Source organism: Motacilla alba, chromosome 1 (assembly GCF_015832195.1).
Source record: "Motacilla alba alba isolate MOTALB_02 chromosome 1, Motacilla_alba_V1.0_pri, whole genome shotgun sequence".
Lineage (NCBI taxonomy): Eukaryota > Metazoa > Chordata > Aves > Passeriformes > Motacillidae > Motacilla > Motacilla alba.
Window position 1 is genome coordinate 45,633,404 of NC_052016.1, and position 17,966 is coordinate 45,651,369.

General features: G+C 40.0%; 1 protein-coding gene across 12 annotated transcripts in view; it reads left to right on the top strand.

Annotated features, from left to right (window-relative positions):
• Nucleotides 1-17,966, top strand: part of FAT3 (FAT atypical cadherin 3) — a 399,575-nt gene that overhangs the window by 326,443 nt on the left and 55,166 nt on the right. For all 12 annotated transcript variants that reach the window (XM_038142935.1, XM_038142926.1, XM_038142945.1 and 9 more), the window contains 3 exons: nt 2,961-3,157; nt 4,246-4,399; nt 5,250-5,483. In XM_038142935.1, coding sequence (XP_037998863.1) covers nt 2,961-3,157; nt 4,246-4,399; nt 5,250-5,483 — 585 coding nt within the window. The remainder of the gene's footprint in view (nt 1-2,960; nt 3,158-4,245; nt 4,400-5,249; nt 5,484-17,966) is intronic.

Below are 17,966 nucleotides of genomic sequence, written 5' to 3' on the forward strand. Positions count from 1 at the left end.
ACAACATTAAACTCACTATGACAAGATTACAGCCTTTTACAAAGGAGAGTTAAGCTTTTTTTTATGCTGGTGTTGAATTGAATAGAAGGAATTTAATGTCAATCAGCAGGGGTCTGCCTTCTTTGAAGTCACATTCAGGCTTAAGTCAGTGGACAGATTCTCATTTCCTTGGATTGTATTCAGATCTGGCCAGTAGTATACATCAACACTCTGTGTAACCCTCTCTGGGAGAAATGTGTGTTTATATGACACAACAGAATAAACAATGGTGATTATTCCAGACTATCCTATCACAAAAATCAATGGGAAAACTGCTTGGTTTTGTGATCAAAAAGGGTGGTTTTCTATCAACAGAAAATATCGGTATTTGATACATGAGTTTAGTGCTCTGTATGATTCAAAAGCATTTTATAATTACAATGCCTGACTAATTTTCTGGAAATCATATTCATTACAACTTGCTTTTTTTGGCACAGTCACAGCTAGCACAAATGGTGACTCTTAACAAGAAAGATTTGCTCAGCCTGAATCAACTGACTTACTTTTCATCTTAAATAGAAACCAGTCCATCTTGTCACTGGTAGCTAATGATGAAGGCATAGATTACAGCCTGTGACCTCTTTCCTGCTTTTTGATGTAGAAAGAACGTGGAACAGAAAGAATGGACATTTGACTTTTTTGATTGGTTTCAAGCTCAACTTCAAGTTCAGACCTCCTCTGTGTTCTTATTTTGACAAAAAGGTCCCTGACAACTGACAGAATTCTGACAACAGAAGCAACATATCAGAGACACTAATTGCCTGATAACAGAGTCAACACAAATAACTTCAACCTTGGATTTTTTTTTAATACTTTCCTATTCAATCATTCAGTGGAAGTACTAGAGGGGAAGGTTTAAGGGTCTGGTCTTTCCATTCAGCTTGTACATGTCCCATGATACATGTCAGAACCCTGATTAATTTGTAAGCAAATGCACACTAGCATGTTTGACATCCTTGAACGTGTTACAAGAAAGAATAAGCATTCCCTTTATAGTTTTATAGCACTTTTAAACATGAGCAACATGGAAAGTAGTTCTAAGATTGAATTCCTGCATGGAGACCATAGGAGAAAGCTTAATGTGGTGGGCAGGGAGCTAGTAGTGGGTTAACTGCAATTATAGTTCAGCCAGTGGAGCATCATGATGCTTTTTAATATTTCTTCACTCGGTTTCTGTAGCACATGCGTTTGCTGTGAGTGTAGTGCTCTCTCCTAAATTAATCAATGTGCAGATTCATTTTTACAGACCAAACAGGGCACAGAAGACTGGGCAGTTGGCTTTACTGGCTTTGGCTAGGGTAGAATTAATCTTCTAAGAAGAATCTGCTATGGAGCTGTGATTTGGATTTGTGATGTCACGGGTATGTTTTAGTTGCTGCTGAGCAGAGCTTACAGAGATTCAAGGCCTTTTCTAGTCCTCAGGCAACCCACGAGTGAGGAGGGTGGGGGTGCACAAGGAGTTGGGAGGAGACACAGCTGGGACAGATGACGCAGCTGACCACAGAGATATTCCACTCTATATGGCAGCATGCTCAGCATATAAAAGCTGAGGGAAGAAGGAGGAAAGAGAGATGTTCAGAGTTAATGGCATTTATCTTCCCAAGTAACTGTCAGGGTGACAAAGCCCTGCTTTCCAGCCATTCCTGGAGATGGCTGAACACCTGCCATGAATTCTTTTTTCTTTGGCTTATACACAGAGCTTTTGCTTTACCTATTAAACAGTCTTTGTCTCAACCCATGAGTTTTCTTACTTTAACCCTTTAGATTCTCCTCCCATTCCCACTGGGGAGGAAATGAGCAAGCAGCTGTTTGGGGCTTAGCTGAGTAGCACAGTAAAGTCATAACATTGGTTTAAAAGATTTTACTGTCTGGTCTGACAGGAGGTTTGAATCAGACACACAGAGAGAGGATTGAAGATGATTTCTACATGGACTAGGCAGGAGACTGTACCATTTCAGATAAAAGAGTAAATAACTGTTAGAAACATTAATGATTGTGCCCACCTTAATTACTGCACACTTCTGTATATGACATGTCCTTCCCTTCCCTTCCCTTCCCTTCCCTTCCCTTCCCTTCCCTTCCCTTCCCTTCCCTTCCCTTCCCTTCCCTTCCCTTCCCTTCCCTTCCCTTCCCTTCCTCCTGAGGATGATGTGGACCAAAACTTTCCCTCTCACAACCTCTTTTTGTCACCAGGCAATTTAATGATGTGGAAGAGCAACGTTGTCAGATTCAGTGTCAGTGTTATGGCATGGTAAAAAACTCTTCTTCTTTATCTCCTGCACACCTTTCACCAGCTTTCACTCTTGGATACATTTGATCTATTTGTACTGCTTATCTTCCAACTGTTCCTCAAATGACCTCTTGTTAGGACTGTTTAATACTAATGTGTCTTCCTGTGTCATGTAAACTTTTTTAAAAACTAGAATTTTAATAAGCACCAGAATGGCACAGCTGTATGATAAAGCTTTCATTAGGGGACTCCTTAATAGAACCCACTTCCAGTCCTTGATTGCATAATCAACAGCTAATGAAATTGTCTTGGTAACAAGAGCTACGGTGTATTACATCCTCTCCTGAGACTAAGTGGAAAGACAATTGTACCAGCCCGAGAGGACTATTGATTGTTCACAGTTTGAATCTGATTACCCTTACGGAGAACTGAACGAGAGATCATCTTCAGCTCTGCTAAATGGATTTTTTTTTTCACTGAAAGTTATCGTTTCACTTTCATACAGGGCATTCAGGGGGCAATAAACACAGGGAGTGTGATTTCATTACAGATTTCCTGAGTCTGCAAGTTTGGAAGCATCAAAAGCTGTGGAAGAAATGATGGCTGCTTAGTGATGTTTCTCTGTGTTTAAACCATGTGGGAGCTCTGAAGGGACACCACAGCTCATTGTGTGTTGCTTGTCTTATTGCAGGAGGGAATCCCAAAGGGAAGTTTGCTCTGGGACTGGTTCAGAACGAGTGGAAAGTTTATGTTAAAAGGCCTCTGGATCGGGAAGAGCAAGACATTTATTATCTGAACATCACCGCCACAGATGGCCTCTTTGTGACCCAAGCTGCTGTGGAAGTGACTGTCACTGATGTTAATGATAATAATCCAGTTTGTGAACAGGTGAGTTAACACCACCCATGGCAATTGGTCACTGTGTTGAGAGCAATGCTTTCCCTACAGGTGTCTCTTGCTGTTTGCAAGTATTCAGAATATTCATAGGCAGTGCTGATTTTCATCTTTGTGGTCTTAGTTGAAGAATCTGCAGTGATGGGGGAGAGAAGCAGGATAAAGCATTCCTCTGAAGCCAAGATTGGAGGATAATGGTCTCATAAAGCTTTCAAAGGAGTCTTGTATGCAGTGGCCTTAGCTGGCTTTACAACAAATGATGCGTTGTGAGGTGGCATTGGGCAGCTACTCCTCCCCTGCAAAAAAGAATGAGCTCTCCCTTCACAACCCATGTGGAAATGTCATCAGTCTAGTTTAACTCCAGCTTTCCTCAACTTTCCAGATACCAGACATCCAGTGGAAAAGGCAGAAGAATGTAGCTTGCTGTCCTGTTGTCGGGAATGCATGCAGTGTGGCCCTGACCACAGCTTTCAGAGTGCTAGCTGTCTTGTATTCTGTGGAAAGGCAATCCAGGGAACTTTTGTTAGTGCAATAGAAAGGTCTGTGTGAAAGAAAAAACATGATGAAACCCAGAGTTCCTTCATGGTACTACTCACAGAAAATGTATAAATATATATGTGTGTGTGTGTATGTGTATGTGTGCATGCACATACTCATATAATTCCCATTGTTACATTATCATTCATTGTTGGTTTAGTCTCATTGCAAGAACCACTCTACCACTCTGAGGAATCACAATCTGTATTTCCCTCAAAACTGCTGGATGAGGTGATAAAAACAATTGTTTCTGTTAGCACACTCATCAAGATTTTCATTTCATAGGTGTCAATGGAATAAACAGAAGATACAAAATGGCATTGCATTAAGCTCCTAAGATGAGCCCTATTCACAGTCATAATTTGGCGTTGTTTCTGTGACACCTCAGAGCTTAACAGTGATTTGAATTTCTAGGAATGTGTTGTGTAAAGGAAAATTGTTTCCTGTATAGAAAGATGCACTACAAATAGTTTTTTTAAAAAAGGTTGTTCAAAGACTGTAAAATACTGCTACAGCATAACTTACATGTCTGTTTTTGACTCTAGGTTGCATACACTGCATTGTTTCCTGAAGACATTCCACCAAACAAAGTAATTCTCAAAATCAGTGCTAAAGATGCTGACATCGGGTCCAATGGTGAAATTCGCTATTCTCTTTATGGTTCAGGCAACAATAAATTTTTCTTAGATCCAGAAAATGGTAAGAAGACAACCAAATGTTCTGGGTAGTCTTAACCCCTCTACATCTGGGTACTGGTTTCCTTAATTAGAGTTATGTTACACGTGGCTATCAGCCAGTTGTTCCAGTTCTGGCAGATATGGGTGACCATTTGAACGGTGCTGGCAGGAGGGAGAAAGAGGGACAACTTTGTTGGCCAGGTTGGATGTTATAATCAGAACAGTGGATATCCATCCTTTTGTTTCCCTGCAGACTTCAAGTTAGATCAAAGATTTATCATAGAATGACGGGATATTTTGGGCTGGAAGAGAACTTTGAAGGTCATCTAGGCCAAACTCATATGCAGATTCATCTTCAAATAAATCACGTTGATCAGAGACCCATCCAGTTAAGGTTTCTAGGGCTGTGCCAGTGTTTCACCACCGTAATCATAAAAAATATCTTCCCTTATAGCTAGTCTAAATCTACCCTCTTTTAATTTAAAACTATTACTATTTGTCATATCACAGCAGGTACTGCTAAAAAGGAAATGTTTCTGTGTTAAGGAGTCTATAAATCTTGAGAGTGAGAGAAAGACAGACTTGGAAAAACATGGTGGTGTTCATATGGGTAAAGCTGTAGGCTGGTGTTAAAGCCACCATGAATGGCTTGGCATCCCTGCACTCATATTGGCACCTCACTTTTTTTGGTAGAAAGGAAGGGGAAGTGACACCGCTGTGAGTTTTTAATTGGTTTGTTGGAATAAGCAATGTTGGTTTTGTTTTCTCTTTCCTATTCCTGTGGAACACATGGTTTTGAGACATTCAGGCTGTCTAGAATTAGTGATGTTGCTACAATAATAATGATAGCTGCTGCTTTTAAATAATTTCAGGTGAGCTGAAATCTTTGGCCCCTCTTGACCGAGAGAAAATCCCTGCTTACAACTTGGTTGCCCGAGCGACTGATGGTGGTGGCAGGTTTTGCCAGTCAGAAATCCATCTTATTTTAGAAGATGTTAATGATAATCCACCAGTCTTTTCATCTGACCACTACACTGCTTGTGTCTACGAGAACACAGCCACTAAAGCTTTGTTAACAAGAGTCCAAGCAACTGATCCTGATGTTGGTAAGTAAATAACATTGAAAAAAAAAAAAAAAGTTTTATGAAAATTCTGTGGGTTGGTGGAATTGCAGTGCAGATTTGCTTTTCTATTGCTAAATTTCTTAATTTTCTCCTCCTTGTTCTTCTTTATCCTCCCCATTTCTTTCTCTTCTCTTTTTTCACATAAAAATGCTTGTGTCTAATCTTGACATAATGGTGTTACAAACAGAAAGGCATTGCAGCAGCCACAGAAGCATGTAGTCTCTTGATCAGCAGTAGCTCTGTTTAGGGGGGAAAGATCATTTTGGGGCTAAATTGCAACTTTCTTCCTTCAGTGGTCTCACCTCTTTTCTTGAGCCATGATTTTGAATACCCATGCCTCTATTTTTGCAAATAATGTAGTTGCGTGCCACAGGGACCTATACCTGATTAATCACAGCTTTTCTAGAGTTTTATACTGCAATAGCTCCTATTTGTTCCAGCTGGTTACCTTAGCATGAAACTATTGTACACTCTGAATGTATATTATAAATGTTCTGGTTACTTAACTGCACACTCTTTGAAAGTGTAATAGTTTATTATATGAGGACCTTAGCCTTGAAGTGTGGGCCCAATTATAAATATTTAAAAGGGAATCATTTTGCGTAATACAGTGGTAAAACCTACTGAATATTAGAAAAATATTTAGGTCATTCACTTGAGTTGAAATAACTTTGTTGTTTTTTTTTTTCTTCCTGAGTTTTGGAGGTGTTTTGTAAAACCTATGGCCTGAGTTGTTTCATGTAAAAAGCAGATATTTCATTCAGAGAAAAAAAAAATTTTGCCAAGTAGAGTGCATGCTGGAAGTCTCAGTTATTTGTGAGGCTGATAGTTTAGATATACAGGAATTCATAAAGGAGCAGCAAATACTCATTAATGTATCTATGAAGAGCCACATTATATGCCATGGTTGAAAACTCGCAATTAAAATTATGATATTGTCCTGCAGTGAAGAGCCAATTACTGGTGGTAAACTACTGAACCATCTGAAGAGACAGTGTTGTTATTTTCCACTGTTGTATTAATTGCCATTTTTCGTGTAGGTGGGATGACATTCAAGGAGAGAGGGGACACAATTAGAATAAAAAGTTGTCAAGAAAAGTTCTTGCTAGTGCCAACTTTACATAACAAGATGGTTAACAATGAAAAAACCCACAAACTGTGAACTAGTTGCTGTACCTTCCTTCTGAAACAAAGGGCTGGATGGATATGGTGAATGAGAATGGGCTATGGACTTCATTAATGCTTAGACCTGAAAATCAAACCATACTGTGTATCATAAGTAAATTACTAAAAAGTCCCTAAACCTGGATTTTGTTCTAATTACTGTTCCGTTAGTCCCTACTAAAATCACTGATTCCCTATTGCTAGATAATGAATGAATTCAGGTAGTGTAATGTTCCAGTGAGAAAAAAAATATATTATTGATATTCCTGATGGGCTGTGATATTCCTCTAAGGCTTTTTGAAGTGTTATCCTGAAAACATCAGTGGAGGCAGTAATCATCATACAAATAAATTTTTAACATTCAGGAAAAATCTCGTGATCAGACTTAGAATTTGCCTGCTCTGCTTTGGGCTTGAAGGGCTGTGTACTGTAAAGGCAGGAACATGAATATTGAAGCCACTGAGAGAAGATTTGAGAGAAGTCCCTTTGTGGTCCACAACTAAACACAATTTAGCAGAACCCTGAGAATACTGTGTTCAGACACTGTAGAATAATTAAGACAATTTCCAGTTAAGAGAAAAATAGGGTCACATCTGCCTTGTGCCTTTGATATCTGTTGAAGTTCCTGGTCTCATAATATCCTGTGAAATTATAAGATTGGACCATAAATTGCTGTTTAATATATTTATAATTTGGATACATACTTAAAAACTAGCTGTACCAGCTGGACACACTGAGGGAAAGTTGTGATCCTTCTTCACAGTATTCAACAGAAGAAAACAGTTTTAACTGTTTAGTAGCACACAAGTGCATTTTCCATAACCTCTACGTACATCTGGGGATCTTAAATTACACGAACTCCTGAAGGAGAGAGAATATACCTAAGTCTATTTGCTAGGATATTTTAGTGATTTTAATTGAAAACAATTCTTTCTTCTATACTGCTGTGATTGGAAAGTTTTAGTATTTCCACAATATGGTATTTGAGACTTACCGCCAGCAGGCTTGGAAATGTTCAAACTAAGAAATGAAAGCGAAATGCTGGTTCTACATTTTTTCGAGAGGTTCACAGAAAGTAGTGAATTTTTCACCTCCCACTGTCTCCAAAGCAAAGTACCAAATTACTCCATTTTGTTCAAATTAAGGCACTAGAAGAGCTGGAATGAATGCTGAGGTGTAATTACATGAGCAAACCTATCACACAACTGCAATATCAGCCTGTTTCAAAGGAATTAGGGTCATGCTAGGGCAGCAACTCTGAGGAAACCTACATGGGACTTTATCAATTTTTTGACATCATACTTGCCACAAACTTCAGGATAAACTTGGAGCCCAAAGCTGAAGTGCAGGCACATATTTATTTCCAGTGCTGCTCGTGTTTTCTGCATGCACAGGGTGTTGTGGCCTTGCTCACAGAGTACAAAAATGAATGACAGCATCATCCAAGCTCAGCAGTGCTTTAAGTGATGGTTAAATCCTGCCTCACTTGCAGATGCTGTGCTTTGTGAATGACCTCCCTGCTCAGGCCTCTTTCCATGATGATTAATGGTGTAGTCTACCAAAGGCAGAAGTACTTATTGTACTAAAAATGAACAGTGCATTATCCATCCTTCTGCAGTCTTCTTCATCACCACTGGGGCATCAGCTATCCAGATCTGTAGTCAGTTCAGTGATTTCACTGACCAATTGATTTTTTGGGGGTTTATGATGAATATGAGATTCTAATTTGGCTCACAATGGGAATAGCCTTGTCAGGCAGCTCTGTCCTGCCTGCCACTGCTGCCTTCCAGCCTCTCTCTCCATTAGTTGGTGTTTAAAGCTGTGGCAGATCATCCCCTGCACAACCAGCCAGTACAGACAGACTGGGCCATCTTTGAGCCAGCACCTTGTATTGCATGCAGCCAACATGCAGGAAAACACAGACATGTAGGTAAAAAATTGGCAGGAGAGGCCTTTATTAGGTTGCAGAGTTCATGCAGTGTGCAGACTGCCCTGCTCTGTGCTCAGCTGCCCCTCAACCTCACAGCCCTTCCCCAGCCCAAGGCCTATGCCAGTGCATCCCACAGAAGATGTGGTAACATGCATGCTGCTAGGAGCCACCTGGTATCCATGTTTTGGTTTGGGAAGGCAAATCTGACAGCTTCTCAGAGTCACTTATGAGACTGATCTGCTTCTGCCTTGAGTAGCAGGCATCTTGTCCAACCATCCTGCACAAGCAGGGATGTCTCTACCTCCAAGGACAGAGAGTGCTGTCCTTCAAGGATTGACTGCTATGCAGCATGAGCACCTCAGAGGTCCTCTGGGAATAACCAGAAACCTGCATTGTGGATACAGACAAAAGTGTAACATCCTCACCATGATCTGTTGTAAATGAAAAAAAGTGTTATTTCAGGAAATACCCTCCCATATCTTACTGAAGATTTAATAGCTTTGAGTAATGCAACCTGGAAAAACAATAACAGCGTGCTACCTTATTCAAAGCATTTTCTCACTTCTGTGCATAGGTAGCCCAGACTTCTGGATGTGTCCCAGCTTCTGCAGGGCTTGTAGCCTCACGAGCAGAATGGTCTAAGTTTTATTCACCAGTTCTGAAAAAAAAACATCCAGTTTTGGGGTCAGTAGATTTGAATGATGAGCCGGGATTTCTGTTCTTTGTTCCTAGTATTTGAAGCTTTAGTACTTAGGTGCATGTGAGAGAAAATATGGGTGTTGAAAGCCTAATTCAGGAAGCCAGAATAAGATTTGAGACCCTCCCACAGATATGTTTATACAGTCAGGTTATATGGGTTAATTGTGGTTGAATTTGATTCTGTTCTTTAAGCTGTTTTATAGAGTTAAATATTATTTGGACCGGGATTTATGAAAAGGATTCTGTTGTCAGCTGATTAGTGCATTTGTGTTTAATCTGGAGAGTTTAAATAAATCAAGTCTGTAATCAGTCTGATTCTTGGCATGTGGAACTAATTATTCACCTTTTCATACAAAGTGGAAGAGCTGCAGCAGAAGAGACTCAGCCCTTCTGGGAGAAGTCTTTTGACCTTAGTAGGTGACGTCTGCTTAATAAACCCAACAAGAATTGATAGGAAAACTGGTAAACTGAGGAAAGGAATGCCATGTTCTTTCAGGTTCTGATGGAAAATTTTATGTTGGATTTCAAAGGAATCTGTGTTAAGAAATTATATTTTTCCTGCAAGGTTTGACCTCACTGATTTTGATGTTTCAATAAAGACTTGCTTTGTCAAAAAAAGCCCAAACCCAAAACCTTACTCTTTACCATGTGTTGCTCACAAGGCACCTGCACAGGAAATAATGAATTTCTTTACCAGGGATGAATGGTAATATGACTTCTAGTTCAGGTTTCAGTCAGTCCAGCTTAGTGTGTACCTACCTCCAAGTGGTTAGGGAAGTAGGCATATTTTATCTTCTTTTTCTTCCTGTCCTCTCTTTGTGTCAATGAGAAAAAAAAAAAAGAAGAAATTACTAAAACAATAAAAATGAAGTATCTGCCAAAATAGAGACCAAGGAATATAGATAGTTCTCTGAGGTTCATCACTGGTTTTTAGAAAGTGGCATCAGGATGCTGGTGAGCCCAGCATGGGAAAAAAAATCACTCAGGCTGTTCAGTGGGTCACCACTTTCAAGAGTACATGCATGGAACTAGAGTACAGACTTCAGCCTCATCAGTGGTGGGCTTTGCTCTTGAAGGAATTAGGGCATCTGGACTTGTTAACAGTCACAGCTGCCTCCCAGTGGGCTTAGGGAAGTGTAAAGTGTTGCCAAGTGAGATTGCAGGAGGGTCAGATAGAAGTGTAAGACAGTCACAGCTTGATTGGAGAGCAGCTCTCTGAATTACGTGTAATGGTGGGTAACAAAATAATAGAAATGCTGAAGTAGGTACTGATTTTGGCATTTTCTGGCAAAACCAGTACACAGCAAACCTTTGCTTTGTGTGTTTGTTAATATTGGGCATGTCCCTTAAAATGGACCTAGAAACTTCTGGAGTGTTCAGGATCTGAATAAGATGAAGGCAGGAATCAAAGCATGAATAAAAAGAGTAACAGAGATAATAGGACAGAAGATGTACTAAAACTCAACAGCTAATAGGTAGTTAACTTTGGTAATGAGCCAGCTAGATAGCATTTCTGTGTATTGTCTGAGTTTTTGTAAAATAAATATTACAAGCTACTCTACAGAGGATGACTCATTCTCTTTAAAATATACATGGTGCTTCCTGTATCTTCACCCACATCATTGCCTCACAGACTTTTAAAATTGTACCCAGGTTAGGGCTCTAATGCAGGATATGAAAGAGACATGAATTATTAATTTCTTTTACTCTAGCAATCCAAAACAGCACTGCATAAGTAAGAGGAGTTTAAGTAGGGAGGCCTCTCCACTGTCACTGAAGCTGTTTTCAGAAAGAATTCAGGAATCTGCCATGGAAGAAAAAAACAGCCAAACAACCAAAGGACAAAACAAAGCAAACAAAAAGCCCAAAAAACCCAAAGCAAAACAAAAAAAAAAAAGAAAAAAAAAAAAAAAGGGAACACAAAACAAAAGACATGAGTGAGCATTGCTCTGTGGCCCAGTGGTTGATTTGCTACTGGGCACTGTTCCTCAGAGCTTATTCAGTCAATAGTAATAGTCCATGATGATGTATCCTTATACTTCTTCTTCCTGGAAAGTTCTCTTCACCATTAGACTTCTGTAGGGTCTTCTATAAGGAGAGTGGAAGGGCAATGACCAACATTCCCCGGTTGTCTGGCCAGTCCTACAGACACTTGCAAGTCCAAATTCACTCAGTGAGCTGTTCAGGAGAAAACCTGAAAACCTAGATTTTGCCTTCCTAGTAAAGTCAAAAACACTAATAGGAATGCAGAGATACAGCACACTGGACCCCTGAAAAATTGCCAAATAAAAAAATAATAGGCTCTTAGGAGTTTAGACTTGACTTATTGTTAGGAGGTAAATAAACAAGGTATTTGAGGATTTTGAAAACCTCTATCAAAACATTCAGCATGACCCTGTTGAATCCCTCAGAGGGCCATATTTTTAAAGCTTCAGGGGTAGTCAGGGGAATGCAGTAACCCTCCTTGCATTAAAATAATGAGATGTGTGTATCAAGATGACTAAAAGCTAGTCTGTGTTTAGGAGCTGGAAGTCATCAAACCAATCTCATTTCCTTCTGCAAGATGTGAGGAGGCCATTTTTGAAATAAATATTCTGGCTTAGGTTTAGTGAGTTTTATGGCACTGTACTGCACCATGTTTATATGTGTAAGCCAGGGAAGCATGGTCTGCACCAAACTGCTATCAGGGGAGTTTGTAGCAACCATTATACTGGAGGGGTAAGTTAAGAAAGGTACTGGGTGCAGCATTTCTATTTTGACTCCTGAATACATAAATAGGCATGTATTTATATATGTATAAGGACTGTATTGCTAAATGTCAGAAAGCAGAGTGCTGCAAGTTACCCTGGATAGTGTCAAAGCTGCAGTTGTGGTATTTAACAGTTGGAAAAGTGGTATAGAAAAACCCAGTGCAAGTCATCAAGATAAATGTGACGTCTCGTGTTTAGGCAAGAAAACCAAGTGTGCTGGTGATGTCTGGGTGGTGACTGGCTGGGCAGCAGAACTGCAGAGGTGCAACTGTATTACTGCGACCCACAGGCTGAAGGTATTTGCACTTTCATACTGGTGTGAAAAGGCAAATATTCTAATGAGATGGGTAAACCAGAGTAATACTGGAAAAATAAATAGTTCTTTCTGTTTAATTTGGGTTGGCAAATCCTGACCTGAAAGGCTGTATTGTTTTGGGTGCAGCACTTCCAAGAAGATGTGGGCTGCATTTTCCAGGAAGATGTAGGAGATTGACAAAAGAGATCACAAGTCTGGAAGAAAAGTCAGGAAATATTGAAACAGTGGAGAGGGTCTGCCCAGGAAAAAAGACTTGAGATGATAAAATATAACAGTCTTCAGCTATCAGATAAGTAGCTCTGAGGAAGGAAGCTGACCCTTGTTCTTTTTTTTCTTTCCCTTGTCTTTTATTAATTTTATTCAATCTCAGCAATAAGTCAGAACAAGATTTTAGTTGTAAGAAAAGTGAGGCACTGGGGCATCCAAGGAGGTTATGCAAGTTCCTGATCAAAGGATAGGCCTCTCTTTGGGGATAAATTGCATCCATCTTGTCTTTGTGCAGGGATAAATTAGATGACCTCTCAGGATTCTGGCTCTCTTCACACATTCTCATTTCTAGTAGTTTCTTTAATTTTTGAGATTTCCAAGACATCGTTAACAACATAGAGGCAAAGAAGTCGACAAAGGAGAATTTTACCTCTTGGATTATATTGAGTGAATAAACCCTGTCTTTAAACTGGATCACTTAAACATATATGTATATGAATAGTCTCTCTCTGTGTACATGCACATACACAAATATATAAAATATAATATATAAACTATTTGATCACATGTCTGATGAAGAGAGGCTAAGGGAGCTGAGTTTGTTTAGCCTGGAGAAAAGGAGACTGAGAGGAGACCTTCTTGTTCTTAATAACTACCTAAAAGGAGCTTGTAGTGAGGTGGGGGTTGGTCTCATCACTCAGGTAGCAAATGAAAGGACAAGAGGAAATGGCCTCAAGTTGTGCCAGGAAAGGTTTAGATAGGATATTAGGAAAAAATTTCTTCACAGGCATTGGAATAGGCTATCCAGGGTGGAATTACTACCCCTGGAAATGTTTAAATGTGCATGGATGTGCTGCCTGAGGACATGGTTTGGAGCTGGGTTAACAGTTGGACTCAATGATCTTAGAGGTCTTTTTCTATCTTAATGGTTCTAGTCATGCTCATATATGTGTATATATGTTTTTTATCTGTCTCTATGTGTGCATTCCACTGCTTCTGGTTATGTTTGCCTATGTTGCCAGCTGCAATGTGTAACCCTAAATTAGGTATCTCCAAAATCCCAACTTCAGAAAAATTGACTCAGGATCACTGAAGAAAACAAGTGTTTATATCAAGAGATGTAAACCAGTACCCAGGAATATGTGAATCCCTAGTGGGAAAGAGATGGAAGGTGAGCCAACTATCCAGATCTTGACTTCCCACCAAAAAGACAGCTCCTGTCCCAGCTGAAATAGAAAGCAAGGTTTTGGACAGCCATGGATGGTACCATACTGCTAAAAGTTTGTTCCTCCCATTTCTGTCAAGTATTTCCCTTCAGTAAGGGGCTGATTATCTTCAGGTCTGCCCTGCCCTCATCCCATGGTACCCTGACTCCATTGGAGCAGCAGTGTGAATAAAGGCCTTTGGGGTTAGGGCTATTTTTTTCCCTCAGGAAAGGGAAAAACAGTGAAAGTCTATCTTGGTAGCGGTGTTATGGATTGAACTCGGCCAGGTTTTCTGCTTAAGCTGTAAAAATCACTTGAAATATTTTCCCTATGGGGCTATATATTCTTCTACAGTTCAACAAGGTACTTCAGGCAAGGTTTCTCTTTCATCTCAAAGTGATGGAGTAGAGTACTATAAAATCTGGTTTAGAATTCATCTTTTGTCTTGTTTGCTGTTAACGAAGTTGTGGACTTTTATCTTCTAGTGATTGGCCTTGTGGTGAACATTTGGGTAGTTGGGAAAGGTCATAGGTACACACCAGTGTTAATCATCACATCATAAAAGAGGCAAGAGGAAGCACAATAATCAGATAGCTTGCTTTGTATGTCTGCAAACCACTACTAAACTGAAAAATATTTTTTTTTTCGCTTGCTTTCTGGTCTACATCTTGTTTACTTATTTTTAATACTTGCCATTACATTTCTTTTCATACGTTTTCAAAATGCAAATGAGTAGATGACAAAAGTTAATTTCATTTTTCAGACATAAATTAAAATAAGTGGTCTAGCTGTGTTTGGGAAACACATTAAATAATGAGTTCAGCGGGACAGATGAAAACTAAAAGGAGAAGCACTATGAGTAGCTTTTAATATGTGTAACTTTTACTTTATGCGTGATGCATAAAGGTATTGTGCCCACTGCAGAAACTTACTGTCATATGGGGATTGTGCCTGTTGTGTTAATGCTCAGCCTTTAATTGGTGTCAATCTGGATCAAAATGTGCTGTAACTCCACCATTTTCAGTTGAGTTGCACCTCAAATTCTGTGTTCAGTTCTGAATCCTCACTGCAAGAAAGACATTGAGGGGCTGGAGTGTGTCCAGAGAAAGGCAACGGAGCTGGGCAAGAGTTTGGAGCACAATTCCTGTGAGGAACAGCTGAGGGAGCTGGGCGTGTTTAGTCTGGAGAAAGGGAGGCTCAGGGGGGGACCTTCTCTCTCTCTCTACAGCCACTTAAAAGAAGGTTGTAGTGAGTTGAGTGTCGGACTCTTTTCCCAAGTAACAAGCAGTAGGACAATAGGAAATGGCAGCAAGTTAAGCCACGGGAGGTTTAGATTGGAGAAAAGGAAAAATTTCTTCTCTGAAAGCATTGTCAAGCACTGGAACAGGCTTCTCAATGAAGTAGTTGAGTTACAACCTTGGGAGGTATTTAAAAGATGTGTAGATGTGACACTCGGGGACATGGTTGAGTGGTGGCCTCACAGTGCTGAGCTAATCGATGATCTCAAAGGTCATTTCCAGCCTGAATGATTCTGTGATTCTGTGCTTTATACAAGGAGGATATTGATAGTGCTGAATTGTGAAACAAAGTTATTATATATTCCTGATGCTATTTAAAGTAGTAATGACATAGAAGTTGTCATGATGTGACATTGAGTGTGTGCCCCTTTGTTTTAGTACAGAAGAAACCAAGAGTAAAAGCCTATTTGAAGAATGGCGTTTGAGGTACTAGGCAGGTCTATGTTTTACAAGCTCGTCACACCAGAGATTTGGCAAAGGGCAATATTCTATCATATGCTAATACAAGTCTAAATAGAAAATGTGTTACCTTATTCCTTTATTTAAAAAGGAATGTACTGCAATTTTCTTATTGTAATAATGATTCCTGCAAAGGCTTTCCTTGTTCAAATAGCTCATGTTCATGATTGGCACCTTAGAAAGCTGAGAAGTTTGAGTGAGTGAGTTGACACAAAACAGTTTGCAAACATTAACCCCCCAACAGCTGTAGGCAAGCAGTGTGGGAGGATTGCTCTCTTTAACAGTGCAGGAACCATGGCATTGAAGCAGTTGTTTCCTTTCCACAGAAAGCATCTCCTTTATAACAGAATCTACCATCACCTCTGTGGCAGGGATGCCATTGGCACACACTGATGGACACTTCTCTCTCAGGATAGGGTAGCCCCTGGACTAAAGCATTTTGAATTTCAACAGAAATAGCTTCCTGCTATTCCTTTGCCTCATGCCCATTTTTCTCCCAGCCTTGGGTCAGAAAGCTCAGTAGAAACAGCTATTGATATAACACAACATTTTCTTCCAAGTGCTGTTTCTGCCACAGTTTTTCACTGATTTTACTCCTAAGAAGCAACTATTAAATTCCACCCCTCAAAACGCTCTATGAGAGGGTCAGCACACAGCTAAGATCTCCCTCTGTATGTCTCCTTTTTTCTCCTTTTGGCATTTGGGCCAAAAGCCACCAAGGGTTGGTATCTGTATGCCCACTCAGGTCTTCTGGCCCAATCTTCTGTCTCTCCTTGCATAAAATGGCACTTTCACCTGTAAGAGCTTTTCTTTCATGTCCCATGGGAAAAATAAGACTGTTCTGTTCATCATACCAGACTGGTACAAGATAACCTATGTCTCTGGAACTTCTGTATTCCTCTCTCATTTTCCAGGAAGGAAAAATAAAAGCACTTACCTTCAAGATTTTACTGTCTCCATTTCTGCCCATATATTAGAGTGAGCAACCAGAACACTATAATCTGTATCTGATCTGTCTCCATTGTAAGAACACCAGTAATGGCTTACAAAAAACATTATTAATATTTTGTTAATTCATGGACATCACTTTTAGGAAGTAGAATACAAGAAAAGGGGCTGGATTATATGTCACATTGCCTTTACTGGAATTATTACCTCCTGTACATAATCTTGCCCTCCATAGTTTCTCCTGCACCAAATTCTCTCTCCGCATTCCCCGTTGCAAGATACTCTTGCTGAAGTTTCGTGGTGTTTCAAGGCACAAGGCGTCCGTTGGCCATTTCCTTTCTAGCTGTTTGTGCTCTCAAGGACTGTGGTATACAAATCTTCTGTCTTGTGCCCAGGTGTGCTGTAGTGAGTATCAAAAAGGGAGTTCGTGCCAGAGAAAAATGCAAACCAGACTAAGGCTGTCCTCCAGTTACAGACGTGTAGAAGGTGTGTGTTAGGGCCCCTGCCTCAGAGGAGTGTTTGATACTGTGTAGAAACTGGCAGGCACCAAGAGGGGCTGGTGCAGAATACTAAATAGTTTTACACCTTAAAACTCATGTGTAGGTTGGGCATTCAGCAGCATGCTCTGAATCAAGGGGAAAAAAAATCCCATTTTCTAGCATCCCTGAGTATCAGTTGTTATTACTAACTCGTTAATTGTTATGGTCGTGTCTGTCCTTTTTTTGTAAGTTAAAGTTCATGGAGGATGTGCAGCTGAAGGAGATCCTCCCCACCTGGAAATGTAGATACCTCCAAGCATTCAGACTCTAAAAATCTTCCACTTTCTAGAGGGTTTTACTCATTTTAAATGTTTGTCAGTTTGGTTGACTGTCAGCTGGCAGAGTATTTGGATATATGTATCAAGAGACTAAGGAAAGGGGTGGGTGTGCTCTCCAGCAGCTGTAGGGTATTCAAAGCCTTCATATTTTAACATGAAGGAATTTACTGTGAATTCGTGGGCTCAGTTCCTCCTCTGTAAGACAGGAGTCAGTTCTTTGATTGCCTTGCTGTTTTGCTGAAGGTGGGACATTTTATTTTTCACCTTTGTGATGCCATGGTAAATAGAGAGGCTTTGCTGTGATTAAAAAACTAAAACAAAACAACACAAAAAATCTAACAGCCTAGTTCACTGCAACATTGCCATTTAATTTGTTCTGTATTTTAAAGACATTTGAACCTTTTAAATATGCTCTCGTGTCTCAAGCACTGCATAAAAACTTTATTCTCTGAAGAGCCAAATAGTAATCTCTAATGCCCTTCAAGTAGGGTCTGGGACTTTGTAGTTGCTCTAGCTTTTATGTGCATGTGATTGAACAAAGAGTCTCCCAGCTCCCCCTTGTGTGGATGCTCAACTCTTGCTACATCAAGCAGAAAACAACTGTGATTTGTGCTGCTTTTGATCAGACATTTCTACAATGCTTTGCTGCTGGAAAGCAGAATAATACTGTCA